This window comes from Rhodnius prolixus, unplaced genomic scaffold, assembly GCF_049639745.1.
Source record: "Rhodnius prolixus isolate KJV_2025 unplaced genomic scaffold, Rpr scaffold_3, whole genome shotgun sequence".
Lineage (NCBI taxonomy): Eukaryota > Metazoa > Arthropoda > Insecta > Hemiptera > Reduviidae > Rhodnius > Rhodnius prolixus.
This window is the reverse complement of record NW_027411603.1, coordinates 42,867,615-42,883,002: the sequence shown is the minus strand read 5'-3', so window position 1 is coordinate 42,883,002 and position 15,388 is coordinate 42,867,615. Positions and strand designations below refer to the sequence as shown.

Sequence of the window (15,388 nt, the reverse complement as noted above, 5' to 3'; positions counted from 1 at the left end):
AAGTTGAAACTTGTTTGTGAAATAAGGCTTACTCTATTTAACACGCCGGCCATCTTTCCTCTTGTTATTTAAGAACTGACAAATTATAAATCAAATTTCGTTTTTATAAGTTATGCTGATCCCAATGAAACACAAATTCTGTTTTAATGATCACAGTAGCTAATGAAAATATAATCTAAAAAGTAAGGGATGTCAAAATAAATGATACTCAGTTTGAGAATAGTGCAGGAGTCTTTTAATATTCCTCAAAAAATCGAGCTTTATAAATAAAAGTTGTTTTTTTTTTCTTCTTGAGATAACAGTGTAACCAAAAAATTGAATGAAATCTAATTGGTAAATCTGAAATATTACACTATATGATAAATATATTGAGTATTTCTTCAGGTGTGTAGTGAGTGTGATATCTACTTGCAAAGCAAAAAAAAAAAAAACACTTTAGGAAAGTAATAAACAGAATGAAAGAAGTGCAATCATTACAATTGTACTAAATTTCAAATCATTTTATTTATTAATAACTGTTTAATTAATAAACGCTGTTATTTGTTCAGAAAAAAATACGTCCACAACACAAACTTCTGATTTCAAAAACGATCATTAAAACTACAAATTTAAAGATAGTGCAATGGTAAACATACAAAGTCTGTAGTGCAAATTAGGGGTTTCGTACACAAAATTTATTAAAATACTGGTATCCTAAGAATAAATAAAAATTATTTTTAAAAAAAATCACAGGGACAATGATAACAATTAAGTAGTGATAAGTAATTAACCAATTCATCTTAGTTTTAGAATTAGAAACAACATACTTAGGGAACTCGCATAAACTTACTCAGGAAGCAGGTTGCAATATTCGAAATTATTTTGGAGACAGTAATTATAAAAAAATTTAACATCTGTACAAAATAAAAAACTTTTTATACTCAATTTATAGATATGTAACAAAATAAATAATAATGAACAGAAAAAAAAATAAATATACTTATGGAACAACTGTCTGCCAATAAAATTTCTAATTTTATTTAGATTTTAACTATGATAAGGATCACATGAAATAGCCCCAGCCAAATGTTCGTTTAATCGCATCCCAATAATATCGTCCCCAATTCTCACGTGTTCCATCCACATCACTGAAACAAATAATTTGGTATGAAATATTCATAAAATACAATAGTTAACTGTGTGACTATAATGGAAAGTGACCCCAATTATGTGAGTAAGAAAACCAATCCGCAATAATCACACATTATATTTAGCTACGAACATGAGAAGTTTGAAACTTTAAATCTAAAAAAAAAAAGAAAGTGAATTACCTCTTAGGAATGCCCGTTTGAGAAATCCTAACTACAGTATGATCTTCTTGCTGATCAATGTCCATGGTTACGACAGAATAGTGTCCAGCTGGCCAACCTTTCAATCGCCACCTTTGAACTATTTTCTTATCCGGAACCTATTAAAGTAAACGGAAGTATTAATAAAAATCGTTATGAAGAGCCACAGTTAAGCAAACCCTGCCACACTGGGCGACCATGAAGATCACATACATTTCATCTTTCACATACTCTAGAGAAAAATGGTTAATCCCTTTCCTCGGTAATTTTACGTATTTTTGGCATTTATGAGTAAATATAAATCATTCCAACTTCTTCTAACCATGGGTCGCCTCTGTGCCCTTCCCAAAATAATAACCAATCATTCGAGATAAACTTTAAAAAATTATAGCTAACAGTATAATGGATAGAAAGTAATGGATCAAATTACTGATAGCGTAACTAACCAATTCCACAAATTCCCCAAGTATGTTTCCTCCGAATAATTCAAAGTGACCACCCTCCTTCGGTTCTAATTTGCAGGGACCACTTGTAAATGCGCTTACCATCTACGGCAATCACAGAAGCAATATTAATAACAATTAACTGAAATGAAAGATATAATAGTTTAAATCTTGAAAATTTTAATTAGTTTCGATCGAAGTTGCTTTTTTAACAAACTTCCTTATATTTTATTATTGATTTTCTCATAGTGAGGTTTAAATTAACATACTTCAGGTGTAGTCATGGCTCTGTAAAAATCTTCACCCTTACACTGAAAGTTCTGACTCACTTTCAATGAAGTTACATCAACTGATTTAGGATCCTTGTTATTACTGGGACTCTTGTTCACCTGATTCATCTGAACCTATAAATAATCAAAACACTGAATATACTTTACATAAGTATGGCAGATTCTCTTTATTCAATATTTTCATAAGTTAATACAAAATCATTATTTCCGAAAGTAATAAATGCTATAAATGTACCTTAGTTGAGAAACCAGAAGATAAATTTGTTATTTGTTGATCCCGGGATTCTTGACATTCATCACATTCTTTCTTTGGTAGTATCATACCTTTAGAAAACTCTGAAACGAAAATATAAAAACAATAAGCGCACTTAAACTAATGCTTCACATATTATCTTTGCTTTATTTTTAAAAGTGAACTTTCTGTTGCAGTTAAGAGGACGCTTTGAAACCCCCAAGAAGAGACACTTACCTTCTTTTAACATTACGACATATAATTTCAACTTTTCCCTAATTTTTTCACTTCCACAGTTATGTAAAAAATCTTTAATAATTTCGCCCTCAGTACTGGATTCTTTTAACGTCACAGTTACCTGAAAATTAAAAAAAAAAAAGGCACTTATTAAGAGAAACATTTTTCTAACATTGAAATTCTACGTTAAATATATCACAAGTACACATTTCATTCATCCAGTTTAATTTTCGGTTGCAAACATAATATCCTCCAAGGAATGTTTAAAGAATGCTGAGTTATATCAGTGAAAATTCAGATTATTTCACCGTTTACTTAGAATGCACTTCGTTCAGTTAAATAGATAGATTTCCAAATTTCTGAATTTATTACCTCCACTTCTGATATATCATTTTCCTCACTAAGATTGGGTATATGGATTTTTCCTTCTGCTGCCTGGATGCCTCCTTTAAGCCTACCTTTCCAACTCAGTGTTATGTCCCATTCATAAAAAAAAATTAATTTTCCTTTACGATTATTGGCAACAGCTTCCCCTTCTATTTTTTCCATTTCAGAAAGTTGGCAATCTGCCACGTCAGACTCTATTCTCAGTCCTACTAATAGCTCTTTCAATTTGTCTTGAGACCAACCGCAAGCATTTTTCTCAGTCCTGCAAAGTAAAACAACATTCTTAAGCTATAAAATACACTCCCACTCAGATAAACTTTGTCCAAACATACATTTTTTTGTAAAAAAAACAAAAAAAACAGTGAAATTCTTATTTTGACAAGGATTTTAAAAATTTTTTCTGTGATAAGTCCTTAAAATCTCAGGAATGATTTGGAGAAATTTCTCTTCTATTATGACATTATTAATATTAACCAAAAATTTAAGCTTTTTACTTTGATAAGGATCCTTTTGGGTCTGTACGGTGGACTAAGGCAGTTTTGGTACTGCAGCGACTTGGATATGGATCAATTTGGAAATGTATACAATTCCCTAGAATGAATGAATATGTTTAGGAAAGGGCATTTTTGTAACTGTTTCAGTTAGCAGAAATGTAGTCGGTCACGTTCAGTTTCAGTAAAAGGACATGGTTTGTTTCTCTTCAGTACCTTCAAATGTTTTTTTCGAGGGACCTGGGTCGTTTTGGACCTGCAAAATCCAATCGGATGAATAGAGAATAATATTGAAATTAATAATAAATAATATCAAAGTTGAAAATTTTTGGACATGGATACTAAAGGAACTGGACGCCACATACAAACTTGATTTGAAAAGAACCGCACGCATTTTTCTCAATCCTGCAAATTAAAATAACATTCTTAAGGTATAAATCACACAAACCCGCAAAAGTATATGAGTATAGTTTCAAAAACTTTCTTCCCTTAATAAAAAGGAAAAAACTACATTCTCAACTGCTACGAGGATAAGAGGAGCATTCAGGTCCCCTTTTGAAAACTGGACAGGTACATCTTCTTCAACATTTGCTAGGTGAATAATGTAAACCATAAAAAAAAAAATATTGCTATAAAAGCTGTTACTAAAATATCAGAGTGATTTCTCAATGGTACTGAAATCTGCACAGATACTTGACTGATTTAAACGTCACAAGGATCAACCCTATTTTTTAAATTAAATAAAAAAGGCCCTTCGAAAGTATTTTCAAAAAAAGCTTGTGAAAATTGGAGAAAACTCTTTTAACTATGGAAAAGAAAGATAAAATAACATCGTAGAGGTTGTAATGCAAGTCAACACGGTAAAAAACTTTGAATTTTTTTAATTTTAGGCGCGTCAGTAGCAGACGTCATTGGCGCCCATTGTTTTTATAAGTGCGCTGCCTGTCCCCGGACAGTGTTCTCTTGTCAGATGTGAATTAAATACATTTCTAATTAATTCTAGAATAAGCATTTACATGTCAAGTCCGTGAACTACTGGAAACTCCGATGAACTTATTTTAGTATCAGATTTAACTACTAGAAAAATAACTATTACAAAAGTTGTTCTTCGTACATTCTGGGGCAAAACAATAAAAAGACATATTTTTAGAAGTATATGCAATGATGAGATTCGTTCAACAAGTAACAAGATAAATTATGAAGAGGAGAAAGGATATTTAGCAATTGCAAAAGCAAGACTAATTTGCAAATACTTTTTAATTGCTGCTCTCTAACAGGAGCTGAAGAACTGTCTACGTTAATAAGCACACACCAATAAAACAGATTTTGCAAAAAGAATTTCTCTGGCCATCACCAAACTTCTTCCTCTTCTAATTTATGGCCAGACAACTTATAAATCAGGTCAATTTAAACAGCTTTCATACTTACCAATGCCAATTGTTCACATTAGTTGCATCTGGTCTTTCTTCAACAATCCATCGAGGATCACCTTCTCCCCAACGTGCCATTATGATAATATCTGTAAAAACATGAGTCGAATATATCATTTTTAAGAAAAATAAAATGTTTGAAACGAGATAAATAATATACAAGGTATACCTGAAATAAATGTAACCTAAATAAGTTTTTGCTAATAATAATGGTAATTAGAAAGAGTTTATAACACTATTACAATAAATAAAAAATTGTTATGACAATAACGAAATCTTATTTTAATTACTGTTATCAAACTTACCTTAGAACAATTATTGAAGAACTTACTTTACTCTAAAGCGATGGACCCTTAAACTAAAACCAATTCAATAACAAAAATAACTACACAAAACAATAAGCTATAGCTGTAACTCAAAATGGCCAAGAAAACGTGAGTATTCCAGGTAATCAAGCGAGTTTCTGCAGATGGGACTAGAACCTTAGAGAACCTTCTAGACTTTGCAGTAATCGGTTTGATCTGTGCCATGATCAAATTAAAGTTGGTATGATTGATAAGTGCAAACTTTGAATGTTCTGAGAACTAAAAATAATGTATAATTTAAAAAAAATTAGACTTGTTAAACGAATAATTTTTCATTTCATAAATTTTATGCCATTCTTATGTAATGTTACAATAAACAAAAAAACCTCATTCCTTCTATCGTAAGTATTGTTTTTAAATAGAAACAGGACACTAATTTACTTGTTTTTGATCGATAAAATTGATTTGTATTTTTAAAGTAATGTTTTTAAAGTTTAAACTCTTACAATAACACGTGTTTTTGTTCTTATGTTGGCCTCACTGAAATGCTCGCTGTTCAATTGCCAGAACGCAATCAGTTGTTTTCATCTCGTTGTGCCGGTATCTGGCTATAGTAAAGATCAGGCTAGCCGCAAGTTATGGTTTGGTCTGCCGAAGTTTAATTTTTTGTACATAATTGTTTTATTGAATATCCGTTTCAATGTCTTGTAGAACCTCATGCTGGACGTTTATGATTACCTGTTAGTGCAAAAGGTATTTTTATTTGTTTATTAATAGTATAATTTCATGTACAGATATGTTCAAAGAAATCAGCAATAAACTCAGAACTCTCATAGAGTTTTTAAGTTCTCCTGTTGACTTGACATGATTTACACCTTGAATGAAATATTTTGATTATTTTATCTGGTGTGCAATGTTAAATGTTGTGTATGTTGTAGTTATCCCAGCCATGTCAAGTATACTAAATTATTTCAGATAATTTGATAGATAAAAAATCCTGCTATTGGTAATAATCAGTATTAAGTTGATGTCCAAATTGTATTAGGCACATTCTTGAAGGTAGGTTATATAATTTTCCCGCATTTGGTGGGAGCCATCGGGCGAAAAATGTTCAAACTTATAGATAGTTTAAAATACATTGTGTTGCCTCTTTTTTCTTATTTATTCATTTCTGGAAGTAAAAACTGATGAAAAAATCTTAGTTCGAAGAAGTGGCAAGTAGCCAAGAAGTTTCACGTTCAGCAAAGATTATATTTTTTATTTTTTACTAGTGATTGTTAATATTAAAATATTACATTTTATGAATTATTATAATTAAATTGGCCATTTATAGTTAGCATAATTTTGTTTTGCAATACAAATTGGTTCTTGTTTTCTACAAATAGAGCAGCATCACTTGATAATCGAGTCAGTTTGCAGTAAATTGTCCACTTCCGTTTTTGATGTCCGTAATAAAAGAAATTTTCGTCTCTCCTTGGTGTGTCCTCCTTACGGTTTCGTTTATAGTGCAGATTTGCAGCAATATCCTTAATGAACATCGTAAAATAAGCGCTTTTAGTAGTACTTGAATTTTCTGAAAACTACGAGTAATAAAGGAGAAAATAACATTAGAGTAATTAATAGTTTTATCTTCAAGTCTTCAAACGCTCTTCCACATAATATTGCATGTCCACCGTATTTAAAATTTTCCATGTATTTAAATGTTTATATTAGGTTTCAAAAATAAAGTAAATTATAATCGTATAATTTTTGTGGTCTTTCGCCGGTATTTCTGGAAGATTCTTTCATATCAGTCATGTGAATCACTCGAATGAATTGATTTTGTGATTTTGTCGAAATGAGGGTCCAACGATGACTCAGAGGCCGATGGTAATTTATGTGCTATTCTCTGTACTATAATAGGTCGGGAGTTTGCCTTCATTCTGATATTGGTTATCGTAGGACCCTAAACCGTCCTTGCAAAATTTATGCGGCTGAGAGCATAATAAAAAGTAATACGTTTGGTGAAATTTTTTTTTTCCTCACATAATTTTGATACGTAAAATTTTGATTCAAAAAGGTTCGACGAATAATTAATTTTTGGAATACATACTTGTAGGACAGATACTGTTCAAAAACAGGATCAGATCACGTCGCTGGCCAAAGAAACATTGATGGACCGTATATTAAGTACAGGCCAACAAGGAGGGCAATCATTATGCCGCGTTAGCTAACAAGTAAAATGTTCGGAGACGGCAAAGAATAATAAATGTGTGAGAGTTAGGTCAGGAACTCCGCCAACATCAGGATGGTAAAAAGATTTCTAACGGAAACGTTATCACCAACTAGGGTGCGTTATTCTACTTTATATGGGGAACTGGAATGACCGCAGAACATCAAGTTGTTAGTTTGAAGATGGATAATGATGGCCTTACGCCCCTAATATGCCGAGTAAGCGGCTCTATTGGGCGGCATGTTATCGTATGGTGTTCAGCCGAAAACTGTTTAAATATTTCGTGTTTATTGAAAAGTTTTTAATCGATATTACCACTTTAACATACAGATTTTCTTCTTTTTGTTATTTTTTAATTACTTGCTCATATAGTATTCTTTTTTTAATCTTCTAATTTACATGAAAAACGGTAGATCTATAATTTTTATGTGGATAATTTCTTTTGTAAAATTCGTTCCATGGCTGTTCGAAGGCCAAGTATCTTTCTAAAAATTGTCATTCAAATGTTATGCACGATTTTACAACTGCAATGTGATTAGAAGTTTCAACTCTAAAAAAGAAATAAGTTCACGAAATTCTGAAATATATTAAAACGTTTTGGGGAATTCTAACTTCAGATTTTGGAAAACAAAAATTTAAAAATGAGAAACTTGAAAATTGAAGTAAGAAAAGTGTTTTAAATGGTGAGGGTTTAATCCATAATTTTTATATTGAATTGAAGCATATTATTCACTTAAAAGAGTTTATTATTATTATAGGAGGAGCGGGTGATGGTGTAATGGTCAAGAGCGTGGCTTTGCAGATCCCCAGTTCGAATCCCGCGTATGACTACTTTTTATTTGTTAGAAAAAAGTGTGTGTAGTAGAGTTCGAGCTCTCGCCACCGTCCTAATTGGTACTTGGATGTTAAGCCCCGCCTGAAAAAAATAGGCGATTACTTTACTGACTTATTATTTTATTACAATAGGATATTGTGTGCGTTTTTTTGTCTTCTTCTTTTAACTTCAAAGGGGCTAAAAAAAAAAACGTACTTTCCCTTCAGGGTCGTATAAGTAGGGTCTACATTAGCCTGCGTCACGCGATACGCTATTTGCCCATTAGCTGTTGTACAAAATATTACTAACCCAAATGTGTCCATATGTCAGTGTCACAATGTGTTCAATAGCAGTTTATCCAAAATTATTCATTTGGCTATTTTTTTTTCTTTTTCTTTTTTGTTTTCATGGATCCTTTTTACCTTTTAAAGAATTTAGACTCTAGCGAAACGTTGAAAAGTACCAGTTGAAATGTAAATGTCTTTACATTAGATAATTGGCTGTTTTAGTGAAAATGTGGGTTGTGAATTAAGTAATTGTTTACTTGCTCTTACCCCTCTTCTATGAAAAGGTAATGCAGATTTTTTATTTTGAGTTGTTACTTGATATATGCTTTTAGAAGAAATACTTCCAAGCATTTCAATTCATAATAGTTTAAGATCTCTTCAGTTAAGAGTATATGCTTTTCATAAAATCCGTCACCGTCACGAAAAATTAACTAGGCTTAGCAAATACTAATTTGTTCTCTTTAAAAAACTATGAACATAAAAATTTTCATTTGTATTATATTTTTTTAACCCACCAGGTTTGATATTGATCCAAGTTTACACTCGTAATTATATTAATGCCATGCTAGTAGTAGTTGCAATATAATGAATCACGCAACACTTACTAAATTCCGTGACGAAGTTACGCTTTACCTGGCTATCCAATGTAAAATATACTTAGTTAATATCCATGGCCATGGAAAGAGTGCAGGAGCGTTAGTGGGAGCAGAATATATTATAAAAACTATATAACATTTTTTTTTTTTTTTTTTTTTTTTTTTTTTTTTTTTTTTTAAATATTGAATCTGTGGCAGTTTGACTTGTCCAGCTGGTGTATAGTGTAAATTGTGGTTATTATGTACATGAATTTTGTTCTCTTCGTCACGGGAAAATCAGGATGTCAATTGACGCTAGATTAATTTCTGGTTCTAATATCCAGAATGTAAAATCTAATAATCCCTTGACTTTAAAAATATCTCAACTCACTTATAGTAAAATCTATCGACCATTTTCTCTCATCATAATCTTCGTTGATGTAGCACTTCCTTCAAAGATTCCTTCTAGACGTCTTGCCAGTTATAAATTTTGAAATCTTTTAAGAGATTGATGTGTGGACGGACTACCAGCAATAAGTAATGTCTCCGCTCACCCTATTATTTAGTTATCTTTTCTTTAAAGATTCGTTTTCTTAATTGTTTTATTTTATTTTTTATAATGTTACCATCAGATTTGCTTGCGTCTATAAATATTATGTATAAGTACTTGAAGTAAAAAACAAAATATTTCTGATGCTTGAATAATTACTTTTTTGTGGAAGACTTTTTGCCATTAAATAATTTTTTAATTATGAAGTTTAAGTCTACCTATTATTTTTGAATGTTTATCTCAAATCCTATTGATGTAGTTGAAAGTGTGACTGGAGTTAAATCAGATTAATAGTGGGGCATTAAACTGCAAGATCTATGTGGTTTTGTATTATTTCTTCCTCCTGTCTCGTAATCTGTCTGTAAAACCCACTCTCTTAGAACCAAAATATATTTACGTATATTTTTAAGACCACCATTAAACATTCATTTTACTCTGCTTAAACAAACACGCCAGCTGTTCTCTTGGCTAAGTTTGTTTTTTTATATAAAATAGTTCGGTAATAATCGACAATTTTCGTACTTTTCGACGTAATTTTGCCGGACTGCAACAGTATTTTAATTGATTTTCCAATTAGTTTATCTAATTTATTTTTATTTTTTAAGAATTTATCGTTTGCTATGTATTGCCGTGTGTATAGACATGGTTCAAATTGAAGACTGTAAATGTAACCTTTTTGGGCACTATACTACCCTACAATAGGGGATAGTAACACCCTTCGATTTTTGTCGTCCTCACCTACTGCAATTTGCTTTATTCAGATTTCTTGAATCTTGAATTTTTTCAAAAACGCTATAAAGCTTTAATACTTCTATATTACAACCATAAAAAGAACATTTTCTGAAAATGCCGTTTTTTTTTTTGCTCATTTTTCTCGAAATCTGTTTCATCCATCTATGTAGTTGCAAAAAAAAATTACTCTTGTAAAAGAAGATTTGCCCTATATTATAAAGAAAATGCGAAAATTTTATTTAAAAAGTGAAAACAAATGATCAAAGTTGGGTGTTTTTCAACGTTTCTCTTTTTCGTGCACTTTTTGACGATCAACCCTTTACAACTGTCTTAACGGACAGTTTTAATTCATGCCCACTATAATGAAACAATTTTTCCCGTAGAGAAAATTTCCTCAAATTTGCAATTCTACTTAAATATTAAAATATTATAGGCACCACGATAGCCGAGCGGGATAAGAGGCGAGACCTATAAAGCTAATATGCATTGTGATACTGGGTTCGATTTTCGGTCTTGGCCTTGGATTTTATTTAATGGTTAATAAAAGAAATACAGTAGAGTATGTTTGCTAGTCGCCTCCGTCCACGACACCTAGTAAATGGTAGTTGGACGTTAAGCCCCGCCTGGAAAAATAGGCGATTACTTTACTTTATTAAAATATTATGAAATAACATTTTAAAGAGAAGGTACCTCTCTTTACCCCTGAATAGCCTTTTAATAGATTAACCATTTGTTATAAAGGGATTTTTTTAATTTACATTTTTCCAAATAAACTCGATTAAGGGCGCTGCCCCCTCCCCAAAGTACTATTTTGGCGTCGTGTACGGTTCTATCATTTATTTATTAAATAAATAAAGCTTTATTCCAAAAGAATTATATACAACAATAAATTACAATTAGATCTTCTCTTTCTTTTTTTAGGTTGTTAAATAATTGAAATTAACTGTTGTATTGTGAAAAATTAAATTAATAAAAGAAAAACCAAATAATACAAATAAAATTTAAAGCAAGAAAAAAGTGTTTAAAAACACTAAGGAAGATTAAGTTGAAACTGGTTCTTAAAATGAGCCGCTGACTATTAACATTATCATTTTGCTTGGAAAATTTATTTTAGAACAGCTTTCAGGAGGGAAATGGGGTCATCACTATAAGATATCAAATCAGTAAACTATGTGGCTTTCCCGAACTATATAACATTTATGGAAATACGATTGTGTTAATAAAAACGTTATGAGTTAGAATCTTAAGAATTGTGTGAGTGTGCCGGACCTTTATTTTTTAAATTTTTATTTAATATAAGTTTAATTTTCTAACTTTGTAAATAAGCTGTTAAGTTTTAAAGAGTTTTATAGAGAGTTTAAGCGGCCAATGTGAACAGTATGTAATTCTCGGCTTCCTTAAGTTATTGCCACTTGTGAAGGCTGGGGCTCTTCTTATGCAGTTAAATCAGCAATGACATCCACGGCCGAATCTGTTAACACGGACCAACTAGTTTCCTTTGCTTCAACAACTACGTTCAGTTCACTCACTTACACAAATATATCTATTTACATAAACATTACAATACAATATTTTGCATGCATTGTTACGTGTTCTTATGATCATCCGTTCTTGACAGATTTGGTTCGGGTGATTTGTTTGTCCCCATTTGGTATACCATTGCCTTCTTTTATTAACAGTAATGTACTTATTACCTCGTTTTTTACTGTTCATAAGAGGGAGAAGTGCTTTGAAATGGCTAATTTAGCTAAATTGAGTTTTTTAAAACAGAATAATCTAAATTTGAAATTATATAGGAATATAAGGGGGACGAGATTAGATCAGTGTTGAGTGCAATAGATTCCCACGTCAAGATCCCGGGCTTGAATCCTAGTTAGTTGCAAGCCTCTTAGATGTCCCGGTTATGGACAGTGTTGTCTGTGTTCTAGAAAAAAGTGTCCGGAGACTGGCAATGCGTTGAAAAATGCTCCGGGCGCTAATCACCTTAGACATTGACTCTTCTTAAATTAAAAATAAAATGCAAGAAAATTAAGCTTACATTCCTATTGATTCCATTGTTAATTACCATTGTTGCTTCCGATTCTTAGATTACGACCGAAATTCAACAACCAGAGCTGCTACTTCAGGTTTTTCTCAATTTTTTGTTTTCTTTTTGCGATTATCTCTACGATATTTTTTTTTAACTTGATCCACCACCAAGGCTGGCGCAACCCGCGGCCCCTCTTAACATTTTTGTGCGGCTCGCATTAAATTTTAATAGGTTTAAACACCTATTAATGATCTAGAACAGGGATGAGCTTGCGGCCCGCCAAGCATTTCTAAAATTGAATTTATTTTATCGACTTTCTCCCATCAATATATTGTTATAAAATTAATTATAATAAAATGGTAGTACATACTAAACCGAAATATTTTTTCATGGCGAGTTACTTGTCGACGACGTTTTTAAACATGCAATACGAACGCGCCGCGTCTGCGCGATTTTTTTTTTGACGAGATACACACTTGTCGGTGACTTGTTCAAACATGCAATACGGACGTTTCGTAAATTATTAGTAAGAGTTAATCTATGTGCGGCCCGCAAAAAAAAATTTAAATTTAAATTGGCCCATTGATTAAAAAGGTTGCTCACCCCTGATCTAGAATGTTCTTTAAATCGTTTAAAAAAAAAAAGATAATAAAGAGAAGACTTCAAATAGACTGACTTTCACTATGTTCCGAATTTTATTAATTTTTGACTTGCTTGATTTTTTTTAATTTTTAGCCCAATGTTAGTAACAGAATTATTTACATTAGTATAAGTTATCGTCTGATTCCCGCACTTTTTAACAAATAATTTACTGATCTTAATCTATACGAGTTACTTCATTATTTATACATTTCGTGTATGTTGTCAGTCGTTTGTTTTTTTTCCTGCTAGAGTGATATATTTAAATTTTCAGCAAATGTTCCTTCAATTTTTTTATTTAGGGTGGCAAACCGGATATGTTGATAAACTATATCCTTTTCTTTATCGCCTTGTTGTTTCCCTTATATTTATATATTTATATGTGTTGGTACACCAATAGAGATATTTCGGTGCTGTATACAGCAGAAATTATTATTATTGTCTTTATTCTCAATTGTAGAAATTCCGTCGATATGTTGCCGGCTTTTTGTTTATTTTAATTTTTTTTAGTACTTTTTAAGATGTCTCCTCTGATTTAAATATTTTTAATTTCCAACTTCCTCGTGAGTGGAAGAATTACATAGTTGTCAACTTCAAACTGCCACCTAAATCAAGCATATTCATTTTACCAGAGACGTTCTACAAAAAAAAAAAAAAAAAAATGCAGCATCTTTTTTTTCTCAGCCAATTTCTTATTTATTAATTGTATTTTTAAAGATTTTCGTGATAACTCATGTATTTTAAATTAATTGTTGGAGTAGGGCAACACTGTAACCAGCTTGCAATTTAGCGTTTTAGTGAGGGATAAGTTCAAAATAAATAAAAAAACAGCAGTAACAAACTGTACACAAATACCCTTAGAGTATTAGATTAAAATGTAAATTCCAATTCTCCTACTAACGAAATAAAAAAAATTGAATAAGTGACTAAAAATTGAAAAAGTTTTCGGATTTTCAATTAAACTTTCAATTGTAACCATTAAAGAATTTTACCTTATTTAAACATATTTCTTTTTCAGAAAAGCACGTTGTTCCATTAAATTTTAATTTGTTCTATAGAAGGATATAAAACATTATCAAAAATGAATTTGCTTTTAACGTAGTATGTACTAATAAAAACTATAAACAAGTAAGTAATTTCTTTTAACAATAAACTTATATAATTATAATCAAAACAATTTAACAATATTTTTGTATTACAGAAAGAAATATTAAATTAAAAGTTATATATAAAATAATATATTAACAAGAAATTTGTTTAAAAGAGAAAAATAATAAATAATAAAAAAATGAAAACTCACAATTACTTAATATTTATTAAAGATAATAAAAAAAAATATAATAAAACTGAAATGAATCAGAAGAATTGGTAAGTACGAGTAAAATTTGTTTATTTTCAATTTTCTAATTTTTATTTCTAACACTAAAAAAATAAAAATATGAAGTTTATATAAATAAATTAAACAATATGTATATATCTTTATAGCCAAAGATGCTGATGATGGAATGTGTAGGATGCCGAAACGTTCGCAAAAAAAGAAGTAAATAAGAATATATCTTATGAAATAAAACCCAATTTACTTAATAAAAAGCAGCGATGTGAATAAAAGGGACTGTCCCAGATCTTCAAAGGCAAGGAGACTTGCCTAGGTTCTGGATACAAGCTCTGCGTTGGACTTTGCTTATGCCAATGTCTGAACAAGAACATTAGGTTTTTCTTGCACACTAGTGATAAAGATGTAATAAGTTATTAGATACTTGATGGCCAACAATCTCAGCCAAACAACTCATTTTCCCGATTTGTATAATCTATGTGGGAATTGTCGCTTCAGCTTTCGAAACATTAGAGTATTCAAAGATTTGTGGCCTTTGGGATTATCAGAAATTTTTAACAGATTATTCTTTCCCACTAATCCTAACAACCTGGTTCATGTCCTTTTTTTTGGGTTGCCTCCAGAAAAATTGAGATCGCAGCCCAACAGTTCTTTTAACAGCTCTAAAAATTAATCTTAAACAATAGCGGATTTATAAGTTAATGTGCTTAGTTTTATTTTTTATTTTTCAATAAAATAATAAATATTCCATGACTTTTCCATTACTGTTTTCATTAGTTATTAAAATAGATAACAATATGTAAGAAAAAAGTCGATATTTAGAGTTGTTTTGATTAATTTTTTTGTTATTGCTTATTCTGATAAATTAAAAATTCAGTTTATTTTAATTAAATAAAAAAAAAGGCAATACAAAAATTTACCAACCACAGTGGAGTATTAAAGATGTGAAAAGTAGGCGGTTTGTGGGGCCAATAGGAAGCCATGCTAGTGTTAGCTGACCACGCCCACAGTTAAGCAGTGTCATGTAGGCGTTTTGTTGTGACAATAAGAAGCCATGCTAATGTTAGCTGGCCA

General features: G+C 30.9%; 2 protein-coding genes across 2 annotated transcripts in view; one reads left to right on the top strand and one right to left on the bottom strand.

Annotated features, from left to right (window-relative positions):
* Window positions 1-212: 212 nt before the first annotated feature.
* On the bottom strand, window positions 213-5,356 carry LOC141452893 (activator of 90 kDa heat shock protein ATPase homolog 1). Its single transcript, XM_074125426.1, has 9 exons — window positions 5,144-5,356; window positions 4,837-4,927; window positions 2,903-3,179; window positions 2,531-2,651; window positions 2,297-2,397; window positions 2,041-2,175; window positions 1,775-1,876; window positions 1,311-1,447; window positions 213-1,127 (listed from the first exon to the last, which is right to left on the bottom strand). Exons 2-9 carry the CDS (start codon window positions 4,914-4,916, stop codon window positions 1,043-1,045), a joined length of 1,038 nt encoding a protein of 345 aa, XP_073981527.1. The 5' UTR covers window positions 4,917-4,927; window positions 5,144-5,356; the 3' UTR covers window positions 213-1,042.
* A 347-nt stretch (window positions 5,357-5,703) lies between these two features.
* Window positions 5,704-15,388, top strand: part of LOC141452889 (beta-1,4-glucuronyltransferase 1) — a 159,929-nt gene continuing 150,244 nt past the window's right edge. The window contains exon 1 of the mRNA XM_074125419.1: window positions 5,704-5,896. The gene's annotated coding sequence lies outside the window, so the exon portion shown is untranslated. The remainder of the gene's footprint in view (window positions 5,897-15,388) is intronic.